This window comes from Tasmannia lanceolata, unplaced genomic scaffold, assembly GCF_043159265.1.
Source record: "Tasmannia lanceolata isolate RefF3 unplaced genomic scaffold, GAP_Taslan_0.1 ptg000005l, whole genome shotgun sequence".
In the NCBI taxonomy this organism is placed as follows: Eukaryota; Viridiplantae; Streptophyta; class Magnoliopsida; order Canellales; family Winteraceae; genus Tasmannia; species Tasmannia lanceolata.
In genome coordinates this window covers 21,773,715-21,798,808 of record NW_027518682.1, presented here as the reverse complement: position 1 = coordinate 21,798,808, position 25,094 = coordinate 21,773,715, and the positions used below count along the sequence as shown (strand labels likewise).

Genomic DNA, 25,094 nt, shown 5'->3' with positions numbered 1-25,094 from the left:
GTGGGATTAAAAAATGGGCAGATTAGTCGACAAACAATATGTGTTCATTTTCACCCCCACAAATGGACATCCTATGATGATCTAATGAAGCTGATTTTTGGTACACACCCCAACCATGATGGGGCCTTTCAAATGAATGCTTAGATCCCCCAACAATGTGGCCCCACCCTTGTTTTAAGCTAACGTTAGCATAAACACTTTCCTCATATAGCAGAAACACTCTCTCTCTCTCTCTCTCTCTCTCTCTCTCTATATATATATATATATATATATATATATATATATATATATAGAGAGAGAGAGAGAGAGAGAGAGAGAGAGAGGAAAATGATTGTGAGCTTGAAGCTCATATAGCTTATATGAGCTTGAGGGCCCAAACACATGTGGGCCCACATTGTTAGGATGATCCAAAGCATTCATTTGAAAGGCCCTTACGTAGATAGGGTGTGTTCAAAAAATCAGCTCCATAGGATCATCCTAACCCATCCAAAAGTGTAGGGCAAAATGGACAGACATCATTTTCCACGAATCTGCCCATTTTTGCCCTAGCTTTTGGAGGGGTTAGGATGATCCAATGGAACTGATTTTTGGTACACACCCTATCTATGATGGGGCCTTGCAAATGAATGGTTTAGATCATCACAAAAAATGTGGGACCTATGTGTTTGGGCCCTCAAGCTCATATAAGCTATATGAGCTTCAAGCTCACAATCATTTTCCTTATATATATATATATATATATATATATATATATATATATATATGAGGAATAAGATTGTACGCTCGACCGTACCTAAAGTTAGGTACGGTAGAGTGCCAAATCACATGGGTCCCCCATTTTTGGTGGGCATCTAAACCATTCATTTGCAAGGCCCCATCATAGATAGGGTGCATACCAAAAATCAGCTCCATAGGATCATCCTAACCCATCCATTTGTGGAGGCCAAAATGGACAGACAGTGTTTGTCCACAAATCTGCCCATTTTGGCCTCAAGTTTTGGAGGGGTTAGGATGATTCAATGGTGCTGATTTTTGGTATGCACCCTATCTATGATGGGGCCTTGCAAATGAATGGTTTAGATGCCCACCAAAAATGGAGGACCCATGTGATTTGGCACTCTACCGTACCTAACTTTAGGTACGGTCGAGCGTACAATCCTTTTCCTCTATATATATATATATATATATATATATATATATATATATATATATATATATATATATATATAGAGAGAGAGAGAGAGAGAGAGAGGTGTTTCTGCGCTATAGGGCATTTATAACACCGCCCATTGATTCATTCAGCGGGTCCCACTTTGCGGGCCCACAAATGACCAATGGGAGGCGTTATAACGCGCTACAGCGCAGGTCCCTACGCTGCGCTGCAGAGCAGAAACACTGTAAATAGGAATTTTTGTAAAATTAATCATGGGATGAACCCAACTATTCGATCTTGAGGATAATATGGTGCCGTCAGTTTACAGATAGGAGGGTTAGGGTCATCCTATGGAGAATATTTTTGCATTGAGGCCCAACAAATGAACAATTTGGATGTTTTAACAAGGTGCGCTCAAACTGATTTTTTATTTTTTTTTCAATATACACTTCATGCGGTGCCTGTAGATAGATGTTTAAAAATACAATAAGGACCCCAGGATCAAAGATCTAAACCATTCAATTGTCCGGCCAGGACAACGGATCGTTTTGATCATGAAACTACATTTTTTTTAATAAAAAAAATAATTGGACCTACATACAGACACCACAAACCTTTATTTATTAGAACAATTCTGAAATGGATCTGATGAAATTTGCTAATGCAACAATGCACAGAGCTGTCTATATCCTGCTAAAGGTGTAAAACAAGATCAGAAGTTTCATTGTTCTTCGGCAGCAAGAAATCAAGCATCTCTAAATAGTTGTTGCTGGAAACTTTGCAAGGAAACAGTGCTAGAAGTGCCCTTCAACATCCAGCAACTTTGCACTTCAAAGAAAAGGACCATAAATATCATGCCACTTGAATTTTTTTTCCATTTAAAAACATGTATTGAATAAATATGAACAGCCCCACTTCTGGAAATAGTAGGACACAGTGAGTCAGTCAGGTTCAATCGATTCTATTGACATCTCAAGTAATAGGAGCAACCCAAAAAAGAGGGGCTTATCAACTACTGGAATTGCCCGGAGGAACCACCTGAAACAACAATCTAAAAAAGTATTTCAGATACTAAGAAAACTGATGGAATATCTTGGCAATGAAAGATTTTCAAAGAAATTATAATGCCATTCCAAATTAAGAAATCGTCATTGACTCCCTTTATTCTGCCATAAATAATTTTCAGTCAAAAGTTCACACAAGTGCCATTTAAAGGTGACTAGAAAGTGCCTGAAATATGGTGTGTTTGTCTCACCTTGAGTTCGAACAATCCTTGAAAGGCACTGATGTTGCGTTCACCTAAGTGCCATTCAACCGTGGAAGAGTTTACAGATGTATTCCCAAATGATTTGCAATTGGGTATACCTACCATGAAACACTCAGCATCAAATGGATCTCATTCTCGATGCCTTGTATCAAGACAAGCAATATTACCAGATATTACATAAAGAAGATGAAGAATAGTGAAGGCAAGTAGAAGATTTGATTGAAAAGGAGTATATTCGTGAAATCATCAATTTTGTGTGTCATACCTGCTTTGTTGATTCATAAGGACAGTACATGGAGGGTGTGCATTGAAAGCTGAGTCATCAACAAGATCACCAAAAAATACCATTTCCTTTGCGAAGTGCTAGGAAAGTTGAATGATGATGCTTACAACGTAACACAAATTGAAGAGGACTTACTAAACAATCTTGGCCATCCAAAAGCACTATGAAGTGGCAAGAATGCTTGCGCTTGGGTGGGGAGCTTCTCCAGTGAGAGAATATCTGGTGAGAAAAAAAGGAGAAGGAGAAAGAGGAGGAAAGTAAAAACGACTACTAGGGATGTTTTCAGAAGCCGTCGGATTCTTCCTCCGATGGCCGTTGTTTCTGACTTTCCGGTGGACTCCCTTATTTGTTCGTGTGGCTCTAACCTTGACCATACAGTGGAATACTTCCTAATTTTTATCGAATCAGGGTATCATGCTCTGCAAGTGTTTGAATCTTTGGCGGTCCTTAATATTTGCTGCCGGAGGACACTAAGTTTGTTCGGGCAAGGCGACCATCTGGTTAGGCCTCAGTGGGCTCCCCCAGATCCCATTCAGGGTCATTGGAGAAGTATTGAGGATAGGGACACCAGAGCGAGGCGATTGGACTTCGGGGCCAGAAGAAACCTGGGCCGCAGAGCGTCTGAGTTTAATCGTCGCATGCCCTTGAATGATTGTGATTGGATGTGCTTAAAATGCCATTACAAAAACTTTGCCTCGCGTAATGTCTGTAGGAAATGCTCATAGCCTAAGACCAAATTGGCCCTAGCCATGGTTTGGAGGCCTAAAGTCGGCCCCTCTCAGGTTGACATACATGATGATCCCTTGGCCCTTGAGATCCCAACTAGCCTACTAGAGGAGAAAAAGAAGAGTCTTAAGAATGGCCTCATCGGGTGTTTGAAATATGGTTCTTGGTTATTGGAAGATGTATAGGAGTGGGCTAAAAGATGTCGGAGCCTGTCCGAGCTGCAAAAACCTTAGAGTTGGAATCTCAGGCGACTGCTATTCTCAGGCGTGGAGGTGATGCTCTGTGGGGATACCTCTCCTCCCTTCAGCTTTGGTTCCCGGCTTATAACACGGGAGCTAGAACCATCAAGATCAGATTCTATGATATTCCTCTTCATGCCTGGTCTACATCAACTGTGGAGAGCCTCGGACAGCACCTAGGTCTGTCCAGACTCAGCTCTTTGGTAACCACGACCACTGTATGACATTTGCCTCGGCTTTGGTCATAACTTCCCTTTGAAAATCTATCCCCTCATCTATTAATTTAAGAGTAGATTCCAGCATTTATTCTATAAGAGTCAAGGTGATATCTAAGGATAGTACTAATAGTATGGCGATGTCGGTAATGGGGGGAATCAAGTGGTAAAGATAATTTGGTTGTTTCTAAGGGACCCGATTTGCAAATATTAGATATTCAATCGCCGGCGATGGCTGACCCGCCAGAAAAGGTGGCAGTTGCTAATCCCGAGGGTTGTGACAACGGTAGGGAGCCGTTGGTGAGCCCATGTTTGAATTTTGAAAAATCCACTTCCTCGTCTGGCCTAGGAGCCAACAAGTCGCCTAGAATGTCAGAAACCCGAGTTGCTGCTTTGTTGGGAAGTTTGGGTCAGACTGGAGGCAGGTCGGTACAGAAATCATTAATTGATGCGGCACGTGGTGAGAAAGGAAAGGCTCTTCGTAAAGATATCGTCGATAGCTGTATTCTTACTTAAGAAACGGAGAAAAATGCCCTAAAAATAAAAAACAAATTTAATAAGGAAATCAAAATCTCTAAGGAAAAATGCCTACGTATAGGGAAAGGTAATGTACCCCATAGAAATACTAATCCGGAAGTACAGGTCCTAGCTACCCGAGGTGGTCTCTCTGTTTTTGCAAGGAAACTCAAAGGTATTTTTAGGAAAGATCACACGAAGAGGAGACTTGTTGCTGACAATCAAAAGGTCCTTCAAAATTTTGACAACTTGACTGAGCCAGCTATGCCAGGGAAGGAAGCTATCCAGGGTATTCTGACTTAGAAAATGAGAAAAAGGCCCTAAAAATAAAAAACAGATTTAATAAGGAAATCAAAATCTCTAAGGATAAACGCCTACGTATAGGGAAAGGTAATGTACCCCATAGAAATACTAATCCGGAAGTACGGGTGCTAGCTACCCGAGGTGGTCTCTCTGTTTTTACAAGGAAACTCAAAGGTAATTTTAGGAAAGACGATCACAGGAAGAGGAGACTTGTTGCTGGCTCTAAAAAGCTCCTTCGAAATTTTGACAACTTGACTGAGCCAGCTATGCGAGGGAAGGAAGCTATCCAGGGTATTTTGACTTCAGAAAAGGAGAAAAAGGCCCTAAAAATAAAAAAACAGATTTAATAAGGAAATCAAAATCTCTAAGGATAAACGCCTACGTATAGGGAAAGGTAATGTACCCCGTAGAAATACTAATCCGGAAGTACGGGTGCGAGCTACCCGAGGTGGTTTCTCTGTTTTTACAAGGAAACTCAAAGGTATTTTTAGGAAAGAAGATCACAGGAAGAGGAGACTTGTTGCTGACTCTCAAAAGCTCCTGCAAAATTTTGACATCTTCACTGAGCCAGCTATACCAGGAAAGGAAGTTATCCAGGGTGGCAACACCTCGATCGATCATGACTTTTCGTACGAGGTTGGAGATCTTGAACTCCTGAAAGATCTTCGCTATAATGAAAAACTGGCAAGAAAGGAATCACCCACCCCATACGAGGTTTCCCTTAGCCCGCTAAGAAGCGATGGGCACACCTAAGGAAAGACTCCACCAGTAATCCCGGCATCGATCTCAACTCCTCGGAGACGTCAAGTGATAAGGAATTGCATCTGCCTCTCCTTAATCTCCCAATGTTCAGTAAAGTTTTAGAAAAGAAAAGACGCACTCGTCGGCGCCTTTGGGAGGAGGAAAAAAGGGCCGCAATTAGGGACCTGGAGAATAGTCAGGATTGCCCGATTATTGAGGTCGCTGATCCTTCGAAAATGCTCGGAGAGGAAGTAGATCAGCGAGTTGGGGAGCTCCCAGGGCCTAGTGGGGATTCTAGCGGTAAGGATAAGCGGATTGCTAATAGTTCAAAAGAGTCAGGAAGCCGTGGATCGTTCTCGGAAGAAGTCAATGACTTGCTAACAATGGGGGACGTTTTTGGGATTGAATATTATGAAGATTTGGGGGGCCTCTAAAAACATGTTTCTAGCAATGGCGGTAACAGACAAGGAAGATAATAAGGTGAGAGCAAAAGAGGCTAAAAAGAAAATTGGAGAGGGGGCTTAGACATTAAGTTCCTCTTTCAATTTAGGCTTTTCATAACCTTCTGTCATAAGTTTCTGATTAAAGGGAGGAAGACTTTTGTGTTGATTGATTGGTAGTTTAAAGAAGCCCTTTTAAATCTCTCGGAAGAAGCCGTAGGAGGAATGTTAGCATGGAAGGCTTAGGATAGGTTTGAGAGAATCTTTGACTCCCCTCTTTAGGAGTTGTTTTGCCTTGATTAAGTTCGTCTCGATGAGTATTTCTGAGGAAGCAAGTGAGTGGATGAAATGATGAAGATCTTCACTAAAGCTTCAATTTCTTAGGCCTGGTAATCTTAGGCACTACTCCGAAGCAGTGGACTAGTTGTATTGAATCTGATTCCCCTTAGCTTGAGAGATTCCAGTCTTTCGCTTGGGTGATATCCCCTTTGGTACATGTACTTGTCCTCAAGAGATTTGGAGAGAAGAAGAATTATTTTTGGTTGATAGGGAAGGAGGTTGGGAAATGGCTTTCGGTTGGGGTTGCCATGGGGTCTGTAGTTTTGTAAGGAGTGGTGGGAGTTGACAGGTTGGATGATCTATACTTTATCTTGATGTATTTATGATTACTTTTTACTTGTTTCTTTTGATGGCTTAGGAGCATGCTCCTCGCCATAATACTATGTAAATGCTAGGCGAGACCCGGGTCCCCAATGTAATCTTCATGGTATAAATAAAATTTGTCACTTTAAAAAAAAAAGCACTAGGAAATTATTAGAGATTGAAGGAATTAAAACATAGTAAGTCATGGTTTATATGTCATATTGACCACAGCTCGATCGAATAGCCAGATCATCCATCAAATGGCCAAATCATCAATCAAAAGAATTGGTCCTCGATCGAAAAATCCAGCTGTCAATCGATGGACGATGGGGAATAGTAGCAACGAAACAATATTTAACAACTTCTTTTCTTTCCTTTTTCATATTGTCCTCAAATGGTTCCTTATTGAGGGTGTTTGGTCCCAAAATTTTGCCAAATATTACAAGCACTAACTCATAAAAAGAGCAAACCAAGCTCATATTTGAGCATTTGAAGCCGAAATTTCGCGAAAAATTACTAGGCGTAGCTCTTACATAGAGCAAGCCAAACTCAACTTGAATATTAAGGAGCCAAAACAGTGTGAAAAATGCTAACGTGTTGTTCATACAAAATGGAATCCGAGCTCCCTGCTTGAATGCCTCAAAAAGTGTGAAAAATGCTAAGGCGCAGTTCATAAAAAAATGAAATTTGAACTCCCTATGGGGCCTCAATGACCGAAAAAATGTGAAAAAATGCCAAGGCTCAGTAGAAGTCGAGCTCCACAGTGGACGATGGTGGAGAAGAAAGGCGAAAATTTTCTAAGTCCCAATGTCACTAAAACTACAACTGGAATTCCCTCTGAAGCATAAGCAATACAACAAGACGCACGAACCGACACCGGCCACTAGTGATAAGCCCGTCAACGCTCTCTTCCTTCCCCAGCTAGAAACTCGATTTGAGGAATCGGGGGCAACTGATGGGGGTAAAATTAACGGCCCAATCAAAGACCGACAAGTGGCGAAGGGTATCCACGTAATCTTACCCAATTTGGAAAGTTCTAGACCAAGCCCTTGCCCGATCACAAGGTGACACTTGTCCAGGGGCATTAAGGTAATCTCACACCTAACCCCTCCTTGGCCTCCTACTATAAATAGCCTTCTAAATCTCGAAGGTAGGGGTTCTGATCCCAAAAGCTTATTATTGTAGTCTATATTTCCATTATCTGTTGCAGTCACTGACTTAAGCATCAAAGGGTCTTCCCGGAGTCAAAGACTCCAGGTTGGCCTTCTAACCGTTGCTATGTGCGCAGGTGGTTCACAGCTCTTCCGAAGCCATCTCAGCTGATCATCAACTTTGGCCGCAACAAGGCCCAAAAGCCCTATATATATATATGAGAGAACATTTTCCTACACACTTGTGTAGGTAAGTTACCTACACACTACCTTAAAATACAGTGGGGGCCCACATTGTTTGGGTGATCCAAACAATTTATTTGAATGGTCCCCACATAGATAGGGTGTCCACAAAAAATCAGATCCATAGGATCATCCCAACCCTACGATTTGTGGAGGTAAAATGGACGTGTATAAACCCTCACAAATTAGTCCATTTTTTGCCTCCATAGTTTGAATGGTTAGGATGATCCTATGGATCTGATTTTTTGTGGACACCCTATCTATGTGAGGACCATTCAAATGAATTGTTTGGATCACCCAAACAATGTGGGCCCCCACTGTATTTTAAGGTAGTGTGTAGGTAACTTACCTACACAAGTGTGTAGGAAATGTTCTCTCTCTCTCTCTCTCTCTCTCTCTATATATATATATATATATAGAGAGAGAGAGAGAGAGAGATCTCTCTCTCGCTCTCTCTCTCTCTATATATATATATATAGAGATCTCTCTCTCTCTCTCTCTCTCTCTCTCTCTATATATATATATATATATATATATATATATATATATAGAGAGAGAGAGAGAGAGATAAAGTGTCTAGTCGTCCTCACAAATCCAACAGGATTCAGGAAATTGGATGGGTTGTTTTTTGCACTAAGCTGGCAAATCACAAATCCAACAAAATAAAATTTGGCTGCATGGAAACATGTTTTTTTTTTTTAAATGGATGTGCGGCCACACAAGGCTAGATAGAATTAAAAATGAAGACATTCGTAAAAAGGTGGGGGTGGCTCCAATTGAGGAGAAGATGAGAGAGCACCGCTCAAGATGGTATGGACATATCCAACGTAGGCCTTTGGATGCTCCGGTGAGAAGAGGCAACTCGTGCCAAATTGATGGAGTAAAAGGAGGTAGGGGCACACCGAAAACAACTTGGGTAGAAACAGTGAAGAAAGACTTGATAGCTAGGAACATAACAGAGAACATGACCTTGGATAGGATAGAATGGAAGAAAATGATCAATGTAGAAGAACCCAACTAGAACTAGGATTAGAGCCAGGTAGATTCTTTTTACCTTCTTCATGATTTTTTTTCTAAAGGATTCATTTAACTGACCCCAACTAGCTTGGGACAAAGGCTTTGTTGAGTTGTTGAGTTTGAACTGGAATTAACTATATGAAAACATAATCATCAATAAATCAGCAACAGTTGAGCACGTAGCCAAAATGACAACAAAAATAAATGAGAACAAACATTAATATTGTCTGAAAGTCAGATTGAGGCGTCCTCCAGGAAGGAGATTTGTTTCTTCAAGTAAGCGCCTTGGTGCAGAATCCAGGAGAATGCGTGGAACTCCATGAAATAAAAGCCTTGACTTACCACCAAATATTAAAACATCACCTGACTTTATTAGAACCTTTTTTGCCTTACTCTCATGTCTATCAAATCCGTATAAGAACTCTGCCGATTCACCAATAGAGAAGGAAACAACAGGCAACCCTTTACGAATACTCTCTTTGCTTTCATCTTTATCCTGCATTGCGATAGATATATGAGAAACCGTTAAATAGTTCATGTAAACAACTCCTTGCTTGGTAAACTATAAAAAAAATAGTTGCCAAAGCATGAGTGAAGGCGAATGAAAGTAATGAAACAATTTTGGTATCACTAGAGATTAGCTTTGGACAGTCTTGGTTAGTCAAAATCAAACTTCATGCGAAAATAACAGCTAATTCTTGCTTGATAACTTATGTCAAGCAAACGTACATTTATTGATATAGATACACAACAGTAAATTTCTGTCAAAACAAGATCCAGATATTGAAAGAACTGACAAAACAACTCGTAAATTAAAGATTACAAAGACCAAATGTCTAGACTTTCTGGTGGATTTCTAATCATCATAAAATTATTTTAGCAGACATGTTTATTTATGCAGATGCATACATTCCTTTTTTGCCATTGCGATGCCTTCCATATAATATGGTATATATTATAACAAAAAATAACTGGTAATAATATTGAAATGGTATTGCCCACTTTTACTTCAGGTGTGCAACCGTGTCAGTTTGTCCTTTTTTTTTTTTTAATTGACAAATTTCATTAATATTTAGAAAGCATTCGGGACCAGGAGTCCCAACTTGCAATACAAGATATTAACATGTTTTGGCATGGGCATACCCAAGACCAATTAAAAGATAACCAAAAAGATGAAGTACAAAAATTCCTCTCAACTATTCCATAGCATTCTCCTATACAAATCCCCTGATGTTCTTTCACAAAAAGTTGGCTACATCTTGCTATAGTTGTCCTTTCAACTATTCCATAGCATACTCATATACAAATCCCCTGATGCTCTTTCATAAAAAGGCAACTACATCTTGCTAAAGCTGCAAGAATTAGATCACCTAACAAGAGCCTCTAAGACCATAGGTAGATTACTTCAACGGACAAAACAAACCTGCATTCTAAGATATATAAAACTCTAATTCAAATGTAGACCTCCAAGTAGATATAGCAAGACTAAATAAATCCAGACAAGAAGCCCAGGCGAAAGAACGAATCTCTCAAGCCAAGGCTAATGGAATTTCTGGATTAAACGAGTATTTCAGCTTTGCTATTTTAAAAGATAGATGTCATAAGATCCAGTGTAACCCCTTAATCTTGAGAGTCCAATCAAAAGGCCAAAATGACGGAGAGCAACCTATCACCACGAGGTCTCGACGAAGGACGGGGCCAAAACTAAACAAAACATGCAATAAACCAAGAATTTTGATTTCTTCTATTCTCTTTTTCCTATTTCCTTTTTCTTTTTTTTTCCTTTCATTACTTATCTTTTCATTTTCTCCATTGGTTCTACCAACTTCGAACCTTCCTCTTGATCTTCCTCCTCCAATCCCATCCAGGCTAGAACCTCCAAACTAACCTCCCGGTAAAGGGAATCCCTTGACTCCTGGGTCTCAGAGACCAAGTTCACCTTCAACGTTTCTAACATCTCAATCTCCGCAGCCTTAGCTTCCTCCCAACGCTGTCGACGGGCACTACGTTCTTTCTCTAAAGCTTCCTGAAAAAAAAAGAGTTTATATATTCTAAAAAAAGCTTCCTTAGGATTAGTTGTCCCCGCGACTTTAAACAGACAGTCCTTGTTGGCCAAAGCGTCCCTCTTGAATTTTTTCCACTTCCTTCTCTCGATATCCATGGCAATTTCCTTAGGTGTAGGGCACTCCTCCTTTGCCAGATCTTCATCATACTGTAGGCCATTAAGGAACTGAAGGTCGTCTACCTCAAAAGAGGCAGCCTTTCTTTTCCCATAGGAAGGACTGGTGTTAGACATGATATGGGGCTTCAGGGAGAAGGGTTTATCAAAGTCCTTCAAGAGAGAACTGAACTTGGATACTAAACACCTCGAACAAGATCTTTCTTTTCTTAGGAAGCCTAAGAGGTCACATTTAAACAAAGAGAGGCCACCTTTCATAGCCAATAAATGTTTTTCGAAACGCGCTCCTCCCCCTTGCCGACCTACTTTTTTACTTTGATTTGGAATGCGTTTTCTATTGGCACGAAATACTTTGAAGTGACTGGATTTATCAGGCGTGACTCTTGAGCTTCTCTTATTCTTTTTGTCTCTGAAAAAACGATTTTTAATTACTACTGCCTTTGCTACTGACGAAGGCTGTAAAGAGGGACAATCAGAGAAATCCTTTCTAAAACCTTTTCCAGGATTAGTACAAGACTTAGCTTTAAAAGTCTTCTGACACGCCCCTTCCCTAAAACTTACAGATTTCCCTTTCAATGATGGAATCAAACTTTTTGGTTAAGAGGAAGTCCAAACTGAAGGGAGCCCTTGCAAAAAAGAGGTGAAAGGGCTCCTCCATTGGCTGCACATCACCATCATGTTTGACTTTTCAGCCTTATGAATGCATGATGGTGATGTGTAACCAATAGGAGAGCCCTTTTACCTCTTTTTTGCAAGGGCTCCCTTCAGTCTAGAATTCTTCTTTGGTTAAACTGTCAATTTTTCCTTTCAGAACGTAAAAGATAATTCAAAATTTGCTTCAGTACTATCCAACGGCTCTATAATCTTAGATATGACTGAAGTACACCCAGGGGCCGATGTGGGGCCCACTACCGGATGGACACCTTCCGACGAGGGAACAACACCAGCTTCAGGATCAGGGTCAAGAGATGAGGAATCCTCCCCTACCAAAAGGGCTCTTGAAGGACATTAATGACTCATCCACCATCTTAATTCCAATTGGATAGATAGTAGAATCTACCATAAGATTTATAGATGGCAGAAGCAAATTCCAGACAGCGATCATGACTCCCATACAACTGAGTCTCAAAAACATGTCCAAAGTGCTGACCCAAAACCTCCACCGTGGAGAGAGACCAAGCATGGAGAGGAATATTAGAAAATCTTAGCCTCACTGTTCTAGCTCCGAGCTAACAACAGGAGACCACGGGTGAAGGGATTGAAGATAACCCCCCAATGCTTCACCACCCCGCCGCAGAATAGATGTAGCCTGATCTTTGGACTCAAAGCAAAAAAGCATCATGGAAGGGGAGATACCAAAAGGCTTGGTGAGCTACGGGAGGGCCCATTGTCTCTTCGCCCAAGACCAAATTTCTTCCAGCAAGGATCTATTCCTCAGATTGCCTATCAAGCAGCTTTCCAGGGTTTTCCTCCTATCATTAACCACATCTATTGGGACGGTGAGCAGAGGGATTTTTTCATCCACTCTTAGAGAATGGTTCTCCTTAATGGACGTCTTTGGGACCCAGAGTTTAGCACTCTCACCCTTATCGCTGATCTTTGGTTCTAAACATTTCCTGCAAATGCTTCGTAAACCAAAGTTATAGTAATTGCATTTCAAGCATTTCCAGTCGCTTTCACTTTGTTTTGGATCAGGCCTCCTGCCTTTGTCAATACCATTTCTGAAATCTAACTTCCTAGTCATTGTGCCCAGGTCCTCCTGGCTCCCAAGAGAATGAGAAAAGGGTCTCAGGGGGGAGCCATGAAGGCTCTCTATTCACCCCTTGACTAATGAAGATCAGAGATCTCCAGCAACAACTTTTAAAGATACTAAGAGTATAGAAAGCTTCCTGAGCTGAATATCCACAATCCATAAGATGTAAATAGGACGGGGTTACCCATTCAAGGCTACAACCACAAATACACTGGTATGTGATATTCAGACCAGACGATAACAGTGCATGTTGGGCTTGGTTAGCATGTCGACGGTTGAAAAAATCCCAGACATATTTTCTTCCCCGTCAATCCCCCTTCTTAATGAAGATCAATATTTAGATTTGTTTGTGCTTTTGATTTCACATAACCTCAGTTTGTCCTATGTAAAACAATAAAAGCAAGTTAAATACGATAAATGCCTAATTTTAAGATCACAAGCACATCCCTAATAACAACAACAATAAGGGAGATGATAACATCCCCCCACCCCTCTCCTTTTTAGCTTTAACATCAAGCTTCAACTCGACACAAGAAAGGACAAAGTACACAAAGAGTGACTAGACAATCAACAAAGAAAGAGAGACAAAAATTGTAAGAAACATAAAAAAACAAAACAGAGCTGGAAACAAAACTCATCCCTTCCTCATCCTTTGGAAAATGGTAACTCGCAATCAAAATCTACCTATCGACCCCACTTTTTGCTAATGAATCAGCTTCCAAGTTAGCATCTATTAAGCAAAAGGATAATCACCAATTAGAAATTTGATCAAGACTTTTCAATTTAGTCTGAAACTATCCATGGAAACTATCACCGAGATGTGTCCACTTTATTACATTTGATGAAAACAAAAACTTGATCAATCAACAGTCAACTTTAGAACATCAAGGGCAGGTGGGTTGACGGTGCCTATATCATTGAACATGTAGCTAGTCATGTAAAACTCCCACAATTTACATAGATCCAAACTCCTAACCCCTATCCCTGGAACGATATATCAATGCTAGGGCAAACCAGAGGTTCACGGGGGATTCCTAGGAACCTCAAGAGCTTGATGGGTAAAACCTTGCAATTAAAGTAGTCCAAACCATACCAAAAGTCAGACTAACGCATCCGGAAATAATCAACTAGCCAAGTATGCCTACTTCATATTAGTCGCTAAGATAGCCCAACAAAAGAACCTGTAGACTAGTCTCAAACTAGCTTTAACCATAACAATTCATATCAATAAGGGAATGTAGTTGTATCAAGAAGCGTCTAAATTTTCCTCGAATCAAGGGATGTTAAATTGCAAAACTCGAGGCAGAAGAGAGGCGGAGATCTACATAATTAATGAAGTGTTCTTTTAAGGTGTCATCCTGGGTTCCAAGATAAATTCCGGGTTAAAAAAGTCATGAAGTGTTCTTCCCATAGTTGCCAGGTCAGGAAACGGAAGCGTGAAACGGAAACGTGAGACGCCTGAAAAGAATTGATGGAGAAACGTGAAACACGTTTTCTTGAAAACTTTTTACTCTTTATCAATCTCGTGTGATATATAAAGGGAAATGATTCGCCCCTTTTGTTTACTGGGGACAGCCCCATCTAGTGTAAAAGAGGAGGCATAAATGCACTAAAGGGGGTTGTTCCAAGTAAAACAATGAGGCGAATATATCACTTTACCTACATAAAGTATTTGCCCTTTAGTTTACTGGGGATAGCCCCATCTAGTGTAAAAGATGTCATAAATACTTTGTTCCAAGTAGAAAATCGGGTCAATATATTACTTACCCACATAAAGTATTAGCCCCTTTTTGTTTACTGGGGACAGCCCCATCTAGTGTAAAAGAGGATACTCTTGATATTGTCCTCCTTGTCTTGTCATCTTCGGGCTCATGTAGTCTCGTCCGAGGGGGAGTGTTGTTGGTGATTATGTTCTCCGTCTCTTAGCATAGTTTTTACGCATTAGTCTTGTCCGGCTTTATGCATTTCTCTTTTCCGGACAATGGTTTCCATTCCCATCGTTGGTCGGCTCTCTTACAGGCGACGGTCTTTTCCCATCGACCTCTCTCTTTCAGGGCGATGATATCCCCATCGTTGGTTGGTTATTTTCTCCTTCCTTTTCTTCTTATCTTCGGGCAACAATGTTCGTGCAGTCAACCTTGTCACCAGACGATGGTTTTTCTATCGTTGATTGGTTATCCTCTTCCTATCCTCTTCTTATCTTCAGGCGACGATGTTCATGCCGTCGACCTTGTTACGAGACGATGGTTTCTCCAACGTTGGTTGGTTATCCTCTTTTCCCTTTCTTCTTCTCTCCAGATGATGGTTTCCCCGTTGACCACGTCTCTGATGGTTTCCCATCGGTGGTTATCTTCTTTTGCCTTTGTGCTGCTTCGCCGAAATTCGTTGTGCGCACCTTTGGTGTGCCCTTTTTTGCTCATTGGACCATTGTTCCTGCCATGGCGCCTCCATTGCTCGTGATATGTTGATCTGTCTGATGTGCTCTCATTCAGGAGGAGGCCCTATTTGATTGCTCTCTTGTGCTACTTCAGGGGAGCTGTTTCTTTTGATGGCCGTTAATCTCGGTGCTATTCACTGTGGCCGTTACTACTTTTTATTATGTTTTTCATTATGTATTCACCACACCAGCTTGAGGAGTGTTATGCCAAGCTGGATGTGTGTATAAGCTTATTGTACTTTTTGTTATTTTTAGTTGGTTGTTGTAGTCTCCTTCGTAGCAAGCTGAAGTTCCGTAGTATATACACTTTAGCTTGAGGGGGAGTGTTGAATAACATGTATTAGGGTAGTTTAGTCATTAGGTGTATGTTAGTGATAAACAAACATGTGATGATGGCTCAGTGGTATTATTGAGAGGGAAATAAGGTGTGCTGGAATTGGTCCTTTAGAAGATTTTTAAGAAGATGAATAAAACACTTTCATTGATCCGACAAAAAGGATGAGGAAAGATACATTTCCGCAAGGCAACCAGATAGATGTTGGGTTGGGGGATCAAGTGGAAATTTCTTTGTTTGAAATTTCCTTTGTATCCTACATGGGGTATTTCTTTCTATAAGTACCCATGTGTGCTTGAAGAGCTCCAGTACCCCCTAAGGAGGAGGCTTTTTGTTCGAGAGCCATTGCGGAAAGCACTAATACATGTGACGCTCAATGTTAGTTGATAGGAGACTAGGTTGACTACTAAGTTAATTTATTGGAAGTTAGGTGTCATACGACCCGAACACAAGATATAGCCATAATGGCATCAATTAAGCACAACAGGCTAGAGGATCTATGGTAACTATAGGAATTCTAGAGAAACTATTGTCACTGAAATACAAATAAATTCATTGGATTTTCATCCCATACCACACAGGCTAGAGGATCTATGGTAACCATAGGAATTCTAAAGAAACTATTGTCACTAAAATACAAATAAATTCATTGGATTTTCAACCCATAGAAGAAAAAGTCAAAGATCTTATCATTATCAACTTACAGGAGAAATTAGAAATACACAAAGAAGAATGCATACTAGTTTAGAATTAATCTAATGGTTTACAGTTCTCTTTACAGGACATGATCAAGCAATCAATTGCAGAATAGCAAAACAAGAAAAACCTACCTTGATCAAACACATCCAAGATCTGAATTTATTATGTGCACTCGTGTAAGTTTGTAGCTACTACAACTTATAGAAAAAATTTCCTTATGGAAAACAATGGGAAAAACTAATTATTCAATCAAATTGCATACCTGATGGAAGCCTAGCTTCCCACTTCTCTTATAGAAATTGACAATGCAAATATCAGGTGACATTCCAGGAAGTATATTTTCTGGTGAACAAAATTTAGACTTATGCTTAAGAAAGGCGTGACAAGTTTCAATTGCCCCTTTAACTAAATGCTTGAATTCACTTGGGATACTAGGCACTTCCACACCAGTTTTGTCAAATCTGTCCTTGTAGAACCCCTGTGGATCCCAAATTCTACCGAGACACATCATCATTAGATGCAATTTAAATCGACGGAACCCTCCTGAACCAAGGCCAAGTTCTCGGCATCTTTCGATAATTTTAACCTAAAAAAAAGTACATCCATGCAAATACTTTAATTAAAAGAACAAAATATCTTAGAAGAATCCACAAAATTGAGAAATGCTAGTCCATGCCAAGTCTGTATTTACAACTCACAAAATAATTAGGTTTTGAGAAAATTACAATGCACAACATAAGGACCCTGTGGATCAAAATAAGGATGGGTTAACAGTAATACATAAGGTGACATTTGATCATAACAACCTTCACTGCTTTTTTTTTCTGAATGGCAAATAATTTCATTAAAAAAAGACCGAGATGCCTAAATACAGAACAGCAAAGAAAAAGATTATCAAGGGGTATAAAATCATAGAGCTCTAAATCTTCCTTTCCAACTCCTTCTCAAGCGAGCCTATCAGCGGCCCCGTTAGCGGAACGGCGCACGTGCTGGAAAGCGATAGATGAGTTTCCCCACCCAATCTTGAATCTCATAAAAAAATTGGGCAAATCTCCACGGGTGAGGATGAAGGCCTTTGACCTATCGAATCACATTCAAAGATTCTCCTTCAACGACCACCTTATTTAAGCAGTTTCTATCTATCAACTTGAGACCTTGGTGCACAGCACGAACCTCAGCTGCATTCGAATCCGCAATGCCAATAGGACCGGCGAAGGCCCAAACCATGTCCCCTAAGTCATTTCTGAGAACACCCCCCAACCCACCCACCCACCACACACCCACACACCAAAAAAGAAAACAAAATCCCAGGAGGGCCGGGGTTCCCTAAACTGGATCCATCAAAATTCAATTTCAAGAGGCTCTGAAATGGAGGCTCCCACTCCTGCACAAGCTTTGTTCGTACCTCCATACTACTGCACACGTCCCTCCATCCATGCCAAAGGCATATGCAGACACAAATCTGAAGGAAGGAGTGGTTTTGACCCATGAAATCGCCCAAGCTACTACTTTCCAATAAAGGAAGAGGGATCCCTTGGAAACACCTTTGAAAATTCTAGCATTCCGTTCTTTCCATAACAACCAAACAATGGCTAAAAAAGAGGGACACCTTATAATCTTTCCTTTCCTCTTCCAAGGGACCAATGACCAACTGAGAAAGAGATCCATTAGATTGGTTAGGAAAACCCAAGCAATGCCAAATCTAGAAAGAACCATTACTGCTTCAACATTGTTGATCTGAATTTATTCACAAGAAGATGCAGCCTTCCGGTGCAACCAAAACAAATCAGCAATGAGAAGAGAGAATATTTTGAACTAGATTAAAATCAAATCATAATGAGGTTAAGAACCCCATAAACTTTATCTTCTTTATTGTCTTTTAAGGTTTGTGAGGGAAAGGGCATTAAGGATATTCAACGACTCTATCAAGTGATGTTGAACCGGCAAGATATAGTGACAGAGTGAGAGATTAGCAGGAATAATATTGAGAGAGGTTCCCTCAATAACATTTCTTGAACCCACAAGTAATTGAACATCCCATGGAGGACTACTAACTTCTTTGCTGAATCGTTGACTAAGCACAACAATTACTTGTTGCTAAAGAAGCATTCAAGGTATGAGATCAAATCATTCAGCTTCAAAACTTTTGTGGTTGTCCAAAAGTAGAGATCCTTCAAAGGTAAGTCATCCTTTCCACCTCCCAGGTTGGTCGCCCCCTTAATTCCTTTACAAACCATGATTTTTTTCACACATTTATAGCACAAGAAAACTAGGTTTTAGGGCGAGGCACACTTGCTATGGTTTCATGGCCCTCAATTTATAACTCCTAGTGGATTATGCAAGAAGGTGGAACAAAGGCTTAGTTGAGTTGGATTACGCAAGAAGGTGGAATCTATTGGAATTAGGGCAATAGTTGGGAAATTCTCAAGTTGCTCTCAAGATCAAGATCATTCTCCAAAACACAATATACGTGTACGTGTAATTTCACTCCTTACAAAGAAGGATTCACTCGTAGAGTCGAGAATTTTGCTGTAGAATTAATGGACTTATGGGATCTTCCCCCATACCCATTTAGCTTCTAGTAATTCAACTTCCGCTCACTGGGGTAAAGAACGGCGTTGTGGTCATGTTAATGGCCAAGACAGAAGCCATGGTGGATCACACTACTCTCAATAGGGGTTTTAGAACCCAAGGAATGGCCTCGACCAAGTTTAAGGGTAATCTTGTGCTCCAGGGTCTACTCCTCAGTATTATAGCATTGCCCTATCATCGACAGGATGTAAAATCTTCAGCATAATCATATAGTTGTTACATGATACAATACATTTATTGTGGATTATCAGCAGTTCCATCAATGGCTTTCACCCTTCAGACTGGAGATCTCTCATTGTCATGTCCATCCGACGCTTGTTGGGAAATCCACACTGGTGCCACCAGTCATCACTTTGATGATTCAAGTAACATGTCTTTTCTACTTCCCTATTTAGGTTGTCAACTTGTCATATTATTCTCGGAAAAACATATCTCCTATTTGGACAATATGCTTCAATTCCCTCTTTTGTATGGTCAATATTTGCTCATGACTTTTATGTTGAATATACTATAATATTTCCTACTTTATTACTGTGTTTTATTTGAGATTTCATTATATTTAATATAAGGCCCATCTCTTATTGTTCCTCTTAGATACTCAGCATAACGTTTGTTTTTTGTGGCATAGACGCATTGTTAACCCACAAAATGACCATTTAGAACAATTAATACAACTGATTTCTCGTATAACTTCTACTGTTACATGTGAATCTTATTCTCATGGTAAGAGTATTCATCTGTCATTTCCTTTGAGTCTGCATGCATCTCATGCTCCCTTTGTTTTAGTTCACAGTGATGTTTGGGCCCATATTGATTGGGACCATCTTAGGGCCATATTTTAATTTTCAAGTGTGTTTTAGGTGTCTTTTAAATCTCCTAAGTTATAGTAGGGGTACCACGGTCTTTTCCCATCAGTATCTTATGAGGGTCTTATATAGACCCCACATATATAACGGAAATGTTAAGTGGGTAGAAGTTTTAAGTCGTTAGAGGGTATTTTTGTCCAAAAGTGTGATTTTTTATTTTTATTTTTTTTAGAATTTTAAAATTTTTAAAAAAATTATTTAAAATTTTAGAGTTTTAAAATTGTTAGGTTTTTCTCTATTGTATTTTTGGTTGGGGTCCATCTCGGCCCTCTTCCTGTTTAATGAAATTATCCTGCCATTTCAAAAAAAAAAAAAAATTGTTTTAGAATTTTGTAGTTCACTTCTTTTTTCTTATATATTGTAAGCCTCATGGCACTTTTCATATTCCAAACATCTATTTCCAATCCAAACAAAAGCATAATAATTAATCTTACAAATAATAAGACACAAGATTAAATCAATTTTCCAAGTCTCAAATATCAAGTGACAAATATCAATTATAAAAAACTGTTAAATCGTCGATGTTGTCCTCAATATAGTTGTCTTCCTCCTTGATGAAAGTAATGACCTTAAGGTATTAAATGTCAATGGAAATCTTTAAATTTCGGTGGAAATCTTAAACATTTTGGTAGAAATTTTGCAAATATGGGTGAAAAACAAAATTTCACGGGTAATTACTCCTTTTTGTGATAATTTGAGTGCCATTAAGATGCCACACAATCGAGTTCTTCGTGTGAGAATTAAGAATGTGTCTATAAATTACATTTCATTTGTGAGGAAATAGAGATGGGGAAGATTATTCCTGTAATTAGAAAAAACATAACCATATACATTCATCAATGCGGATCTAAGAAAAAATGGACAGTCCCATAATGTTACAGATAATCATGATGATGCAGAAAAATCCAATAAAGTTTTGCAAGACAAACATGTAAAGAAAGGACTGGTACCTGGCCACTATGACTGATATAATTTTTTAAAAGAAACATTCCAGGCTCCAATGCTTTGACACAAACATCGTTCTCATAGTGTTCAAGTTCCTTTGTTTCTTCCATATCCTTCGTGAGTAAACAAGCATTTACTTTTATCGGCACTCCGCCGCAAATGTCAAAGGGGGAACACCCAAGAGAATCCTCGCGAAAGAGAACCTGTGAACAAACACAAGCATTCATTCACATATACTCAAATCAACTCAACTCAACAAAGCCTTTGTCCCAAACTAGTTAGGGTTGGCTAAATGAATCCTTTAGAAAAAAAATCATGAAGAAGGTAAAAGGAATCTACCTGGCTCTAATCCTAGTTCTAGTTGGGTTCTTCTACATGGATCATTTTCTTCCCTTCTATCCTATCTAAGGTCATGTTCTCTGTTATGTTCCTAGCTATCAAGTCTTTCCTCACGGTTTCTACGCAAGTTGTTTTCGATTCATTCACATATCCACCATAAAAAAAATAAAAATAGAAGTCAAGCCTAGTTGGACCATTGATATTATAGGCCAACATGAGAAATTTTTGGCCTCATGTGGGACGAGTGGTCATGTGTTTTAAAACAAAAGGAACTTTAAAAGCATTTTCGGAATAAAAGATTAGGTCATGGGGTCCGACTGGCCCTTTGAGGAGTCGTCAATATCTAACTCTCAACCATTGGCCTCAAATGTGGCAGGTGGAGTGAGTGGAAGTGATGGACTAGGAGGTACCGGTCGTCCTGTTGCTGCTAAACCTAAGTGCTCACTGATCCTAGCCAGGGTTGTTCTGATGTCAGTCAACATGTTGGGAGGCCTATCCAATGTGGCTTGTGTGTGATGCAGTCAGGCTCCTCCGGGCTGGGGTCGACCTGGGCCCCGATGTGGAGCATTAGCCCTATTGACCATGGCCCAAACGAACGGACTTAAGTGGAGGATATACGGGACGAGTCGAATAACCCTAACTAAGACTCCATAGACAACAGAAAGAACAAACAACTGGACTAGACTGACCCTATGACCTAGAACCACTAATGGAAGTACCACGATCACCTACGCCACGCTAACCAAAAGAGAGTGACACCCTATAACCTAAGCGGAATTCTGATGAATGCCAAAGTGGCATGTGGTTATGGAGCTTTGGGCTCTGATAGCACTTTGGTGCAAACCCGGAGGCTTGCGGAAAACTATGGAGAACTTAGGAGCTGAATGAGTTTTCCTTCCCATCTAAAATAGTTCAAACCAACCACAATCGGATAAAGCATTCAGATTTAGTAAAACCACAGCATAAATCTTCTCTGAGTTAACTTTTGAACTATCCCACACCATTCGCCTTATTTCGTTCGGATATTTGGGAGACCTCTCTGGTTTCAACTTCTCATGGTTATCGATGTTTTGTTATATTTATTGATGATCACTCTCGCATGACTTGGTTATATCTTTTGAAAGAGAGTACAGAACTTTATGATGCATTTATTGAATTGAAGTCAAAATCAATTTGGTATGAATGTATGCATTCTTAGATCAGATAATGGTAGGGAACGTATGCCTAACATCTTATCTGACAATCATATTTTACATCAATCCTCATGATCCTACACTCCATAGCAAAAATAGTATTTGTGAAAGGAAAAATAGGCACCTTCTTGATGTAGCTCATGCCTTGATGATTGAAATGAATGTTCCACATACCTTTTAGGGGGATGCCATTTTTACATCATGAAATGCCGTTTCATTTTAAATCTCTTTTTTTTATTATGTTTCCTAATACCCTATTGTCCTCTCTTCCTCCTAAAACATTCGGTTGTGTATATGCTTTGTTCATGAACTTAGATATTGGAACAAAAAAACACGCCCCAGGTGTTCAAATTTATCTTGGTTCTTCTTGTACTAAAAAAGGGTACTAATGAGACATAGTGTGTCTCCTAGTGGGGCTCTAGAACATTAGTCTAATAGGGTTTCTAACCAAAACAAAGGGTAAAGAGGTTCGGTCAAAATGGGGTGTCTACTCTAACGTTCCAGTCTGTCCTTTTGTAAACATTCGTATGCGTTGATGTTACTTCTTGGAGACTGCTTTTTATCCAAATCTGGCTACAGGAGACGTACATTCACACCAATGAGATGGTCTTGTTCTTCCAAACATTTATGTTCACTCTGAAAAGACATGCATATTGTTTATGATGAAAAATCTGGCTTGTTCGCAGAAAATTCAGTATCGGTTCTCCAGAAAGTATATACTCGCAAAAGGAAGGCTAGTAATGCGCCTCCAACTAAATGGGCTCCTCCAATGACTTCCTCGACTAATGATCCACCCTCTAACCCTGAGCTTGAATATGTTCCCATTGCCCTAGGCTTGCTTATACCGGTCATCCAATCTGGAATTATATCTCTTAGGATGGGTTATTTTCCAATAATTGTTAGTTTGACTTATCTATTCCGTCCTCTTGTATTCATGTTTTTTAACAGGGTATTATGTCTCATTCTAGATGGTGTTTAGCTATAGAGGAAGAAATAGAATTGTTTGGCGCCAAAACAATTGATTCTCCTATGGACCCTAACAACAAACTATAGCAACTTATATCTACATGACAGGTGGGACTTGGTAGTGCTCTGATGGCACATTAAATGCAGAAACACATTGTTGCATGGTGAGATGGTGGGTGTTGGGGGATTTCAGGCTGGCAAAGATGTATAGGTAGGGGTAGGAGCCCAGAAACACCCCAGCAACACACAGGTGGTTGGGACGGTTAGTTGCTCTACTACTGGCGGGAGCAACTATCTTCATCTCAACCAGTACGACTTTACATATCGAAAATCTCAAGGAATGTGATTTATTAGTTTGGGCACGCAAATAGCAATTATATATGTGTGTGCATCCCTGTGTATGTGCACTACTCAAATAACCATAAGTTACGCATATAAATTAAAGTGTTAAAGCACAACCATCAAAATGCAGTTCTATAGGATTAGTCAAAAAGAAGAAGAATTCCACATTTCTTTCTCTCAACTTCTTAATACCCAGATTAATATCAACTTTAACCAAACCCAACATCTCCTAAAGCTCTGACAACCACATGCACATAACATTGCCAAAAGAATCATCAAATTGAAATCTTTGAAAGAGGGGAAGAAATAAAAAGTGGACCAACTTGTTTTTAGTTCTGTCACTTTATTGCTACCCAGATTAACATCCTAAAATCATATTATTATTTTTTTATACAAAAACAGCCCAATATTTACAAAAGCTCGGATAAGCATTTACCCAAAAGATTACCAAATCCAATCTCCGAAGGAGCTACGTGACCCATCTCAATTTTCTCACTAAAAAAAAACATTTTTCTCGCTTCACCTATTCTCTCCGTCTAGCCCAACTAAGGTTTCTGTCAGTCAACGACCTAAATCTAAATAGAAGATTTCCCAAAAACACAAAAATACATATGGTTGAAGAGGATGTGAAAAGAATAAACGATGAAGAAAACGTACAGATTTATGACCAGACGGAGCTACTGGTATGGAGTGAAAACTTTTCCAAATTGATTTCGAATAACTGTTTAGCCTTGCCCAACCCACCCTCTCCATCTTCTTCAAAGAAGAAAATTGGGGGCAATTTTGGCGGAAAAGAGAGAAAAGACGTAACCCTCGCACTCTTGTCACTAAAAGCTGGACGAAAATCCACTTTTCCCTCTTCTCTCTTATTTCCCTCTTCTTTTTTTTACTTTTTTTTTTCAACTTTGTTTTTTTTACCTTACCGATCATCTTCTTCATCATTTAGCCACCATTGGAGGCGGAAAAACTCAAAAATTTGAAACGTAAGTTCATTCCCATCTCTCTCTCAATATCTAGGGTTTTGCATTTATCCTTCTCCCTTTCGATGGAAGATGAGGAAGAAGAATCGTACGGTAGAAAGAAAAAAACCATGAAAATGAACGAGTGAAAAAAAAAAAACAGGAAGTAAAAATGTGTTCATAAGAGACTTGATAAGCCCATTCGGAAATTAGTAACCCCATTTTGATACTGGATAACCCCAACCCCAAAGACTTGAAAACCCCCTTCCAAAACTCTAGTATCCTTGGGCAATTTAAGGGACTTGATAAGCCCATTCGTAAATTGGTAACCCCATTTTGATACTAGATCCCCAATCCCAAATACTTGAAAACTCCCTTCCAAAACTCTAATACCCTTGGCCAATTTCCAGGGACTTAATAAGCCCATTCGAAAATTGGTAACCCCATTTTGATACTTGATAACCCTAATCCTAGAGACTTGAAAACCCCCTTCCAAAACTCTAGTACCCTTGGCCAATTTTCAAAAACTTGATAAGCCCGTTCAGAAATTGATA

The 25,094-nt window shown here is 39.7% G+C and overlaps 1 protein-coding gene across 4 annotated transcripts; it reads right to left on the bottom strand.

Annotated features, from left to right (window-relative positions):
• Nucleotides 1-1,783: 1,783 nt before the first annotated feature.
• On the bottom strand, nucleotides 1,784-24,426 carry LOC143877965 (DNA N(6)-methyladenine demethylase ALKBH1C-like). Of its 4 annotated transcripts, none has more exons than XM_077380324.1 (5): nucleotides 24,239-24,426; nucleotides 20,747-20,944; nucleotides 16,601-16,924; nucleotides 9,153-9,432; nucleotides 1,784-2,204 (listed from the first exon to the last, which is right to left on the bottom strand). In XM_077380324.1, exons 1-4 carry the CDS (start codon nucleotides 24,332-24,334, stop codon nucleotides 9,154-9,156), a joined length of 897 nt encoding a protein of 298 aa, XP_077236439.1. In that variant the 5' UTR covers nucleotides 24,335-24,426; the 3' UTR covers nucleotides 1,784-2,204; nucleotide 9,153. The 4 variants fall into 4 exon arrangements, with proteins under 4 accessions (XP_077236439.1, XP_077236438.1, XP_077236440.1 ...); XM_077380323.1 differs by having other exon boundaries at nucleotides 1,785-2,191; XM_077380325.1 differs by lacking the exon at nucleotides 1,784-2,204 and adding an exon at nucleotides 2,420-2,562.
• Nucleotides 24,427-25,094: the final 668 nt, after the last annotated feature.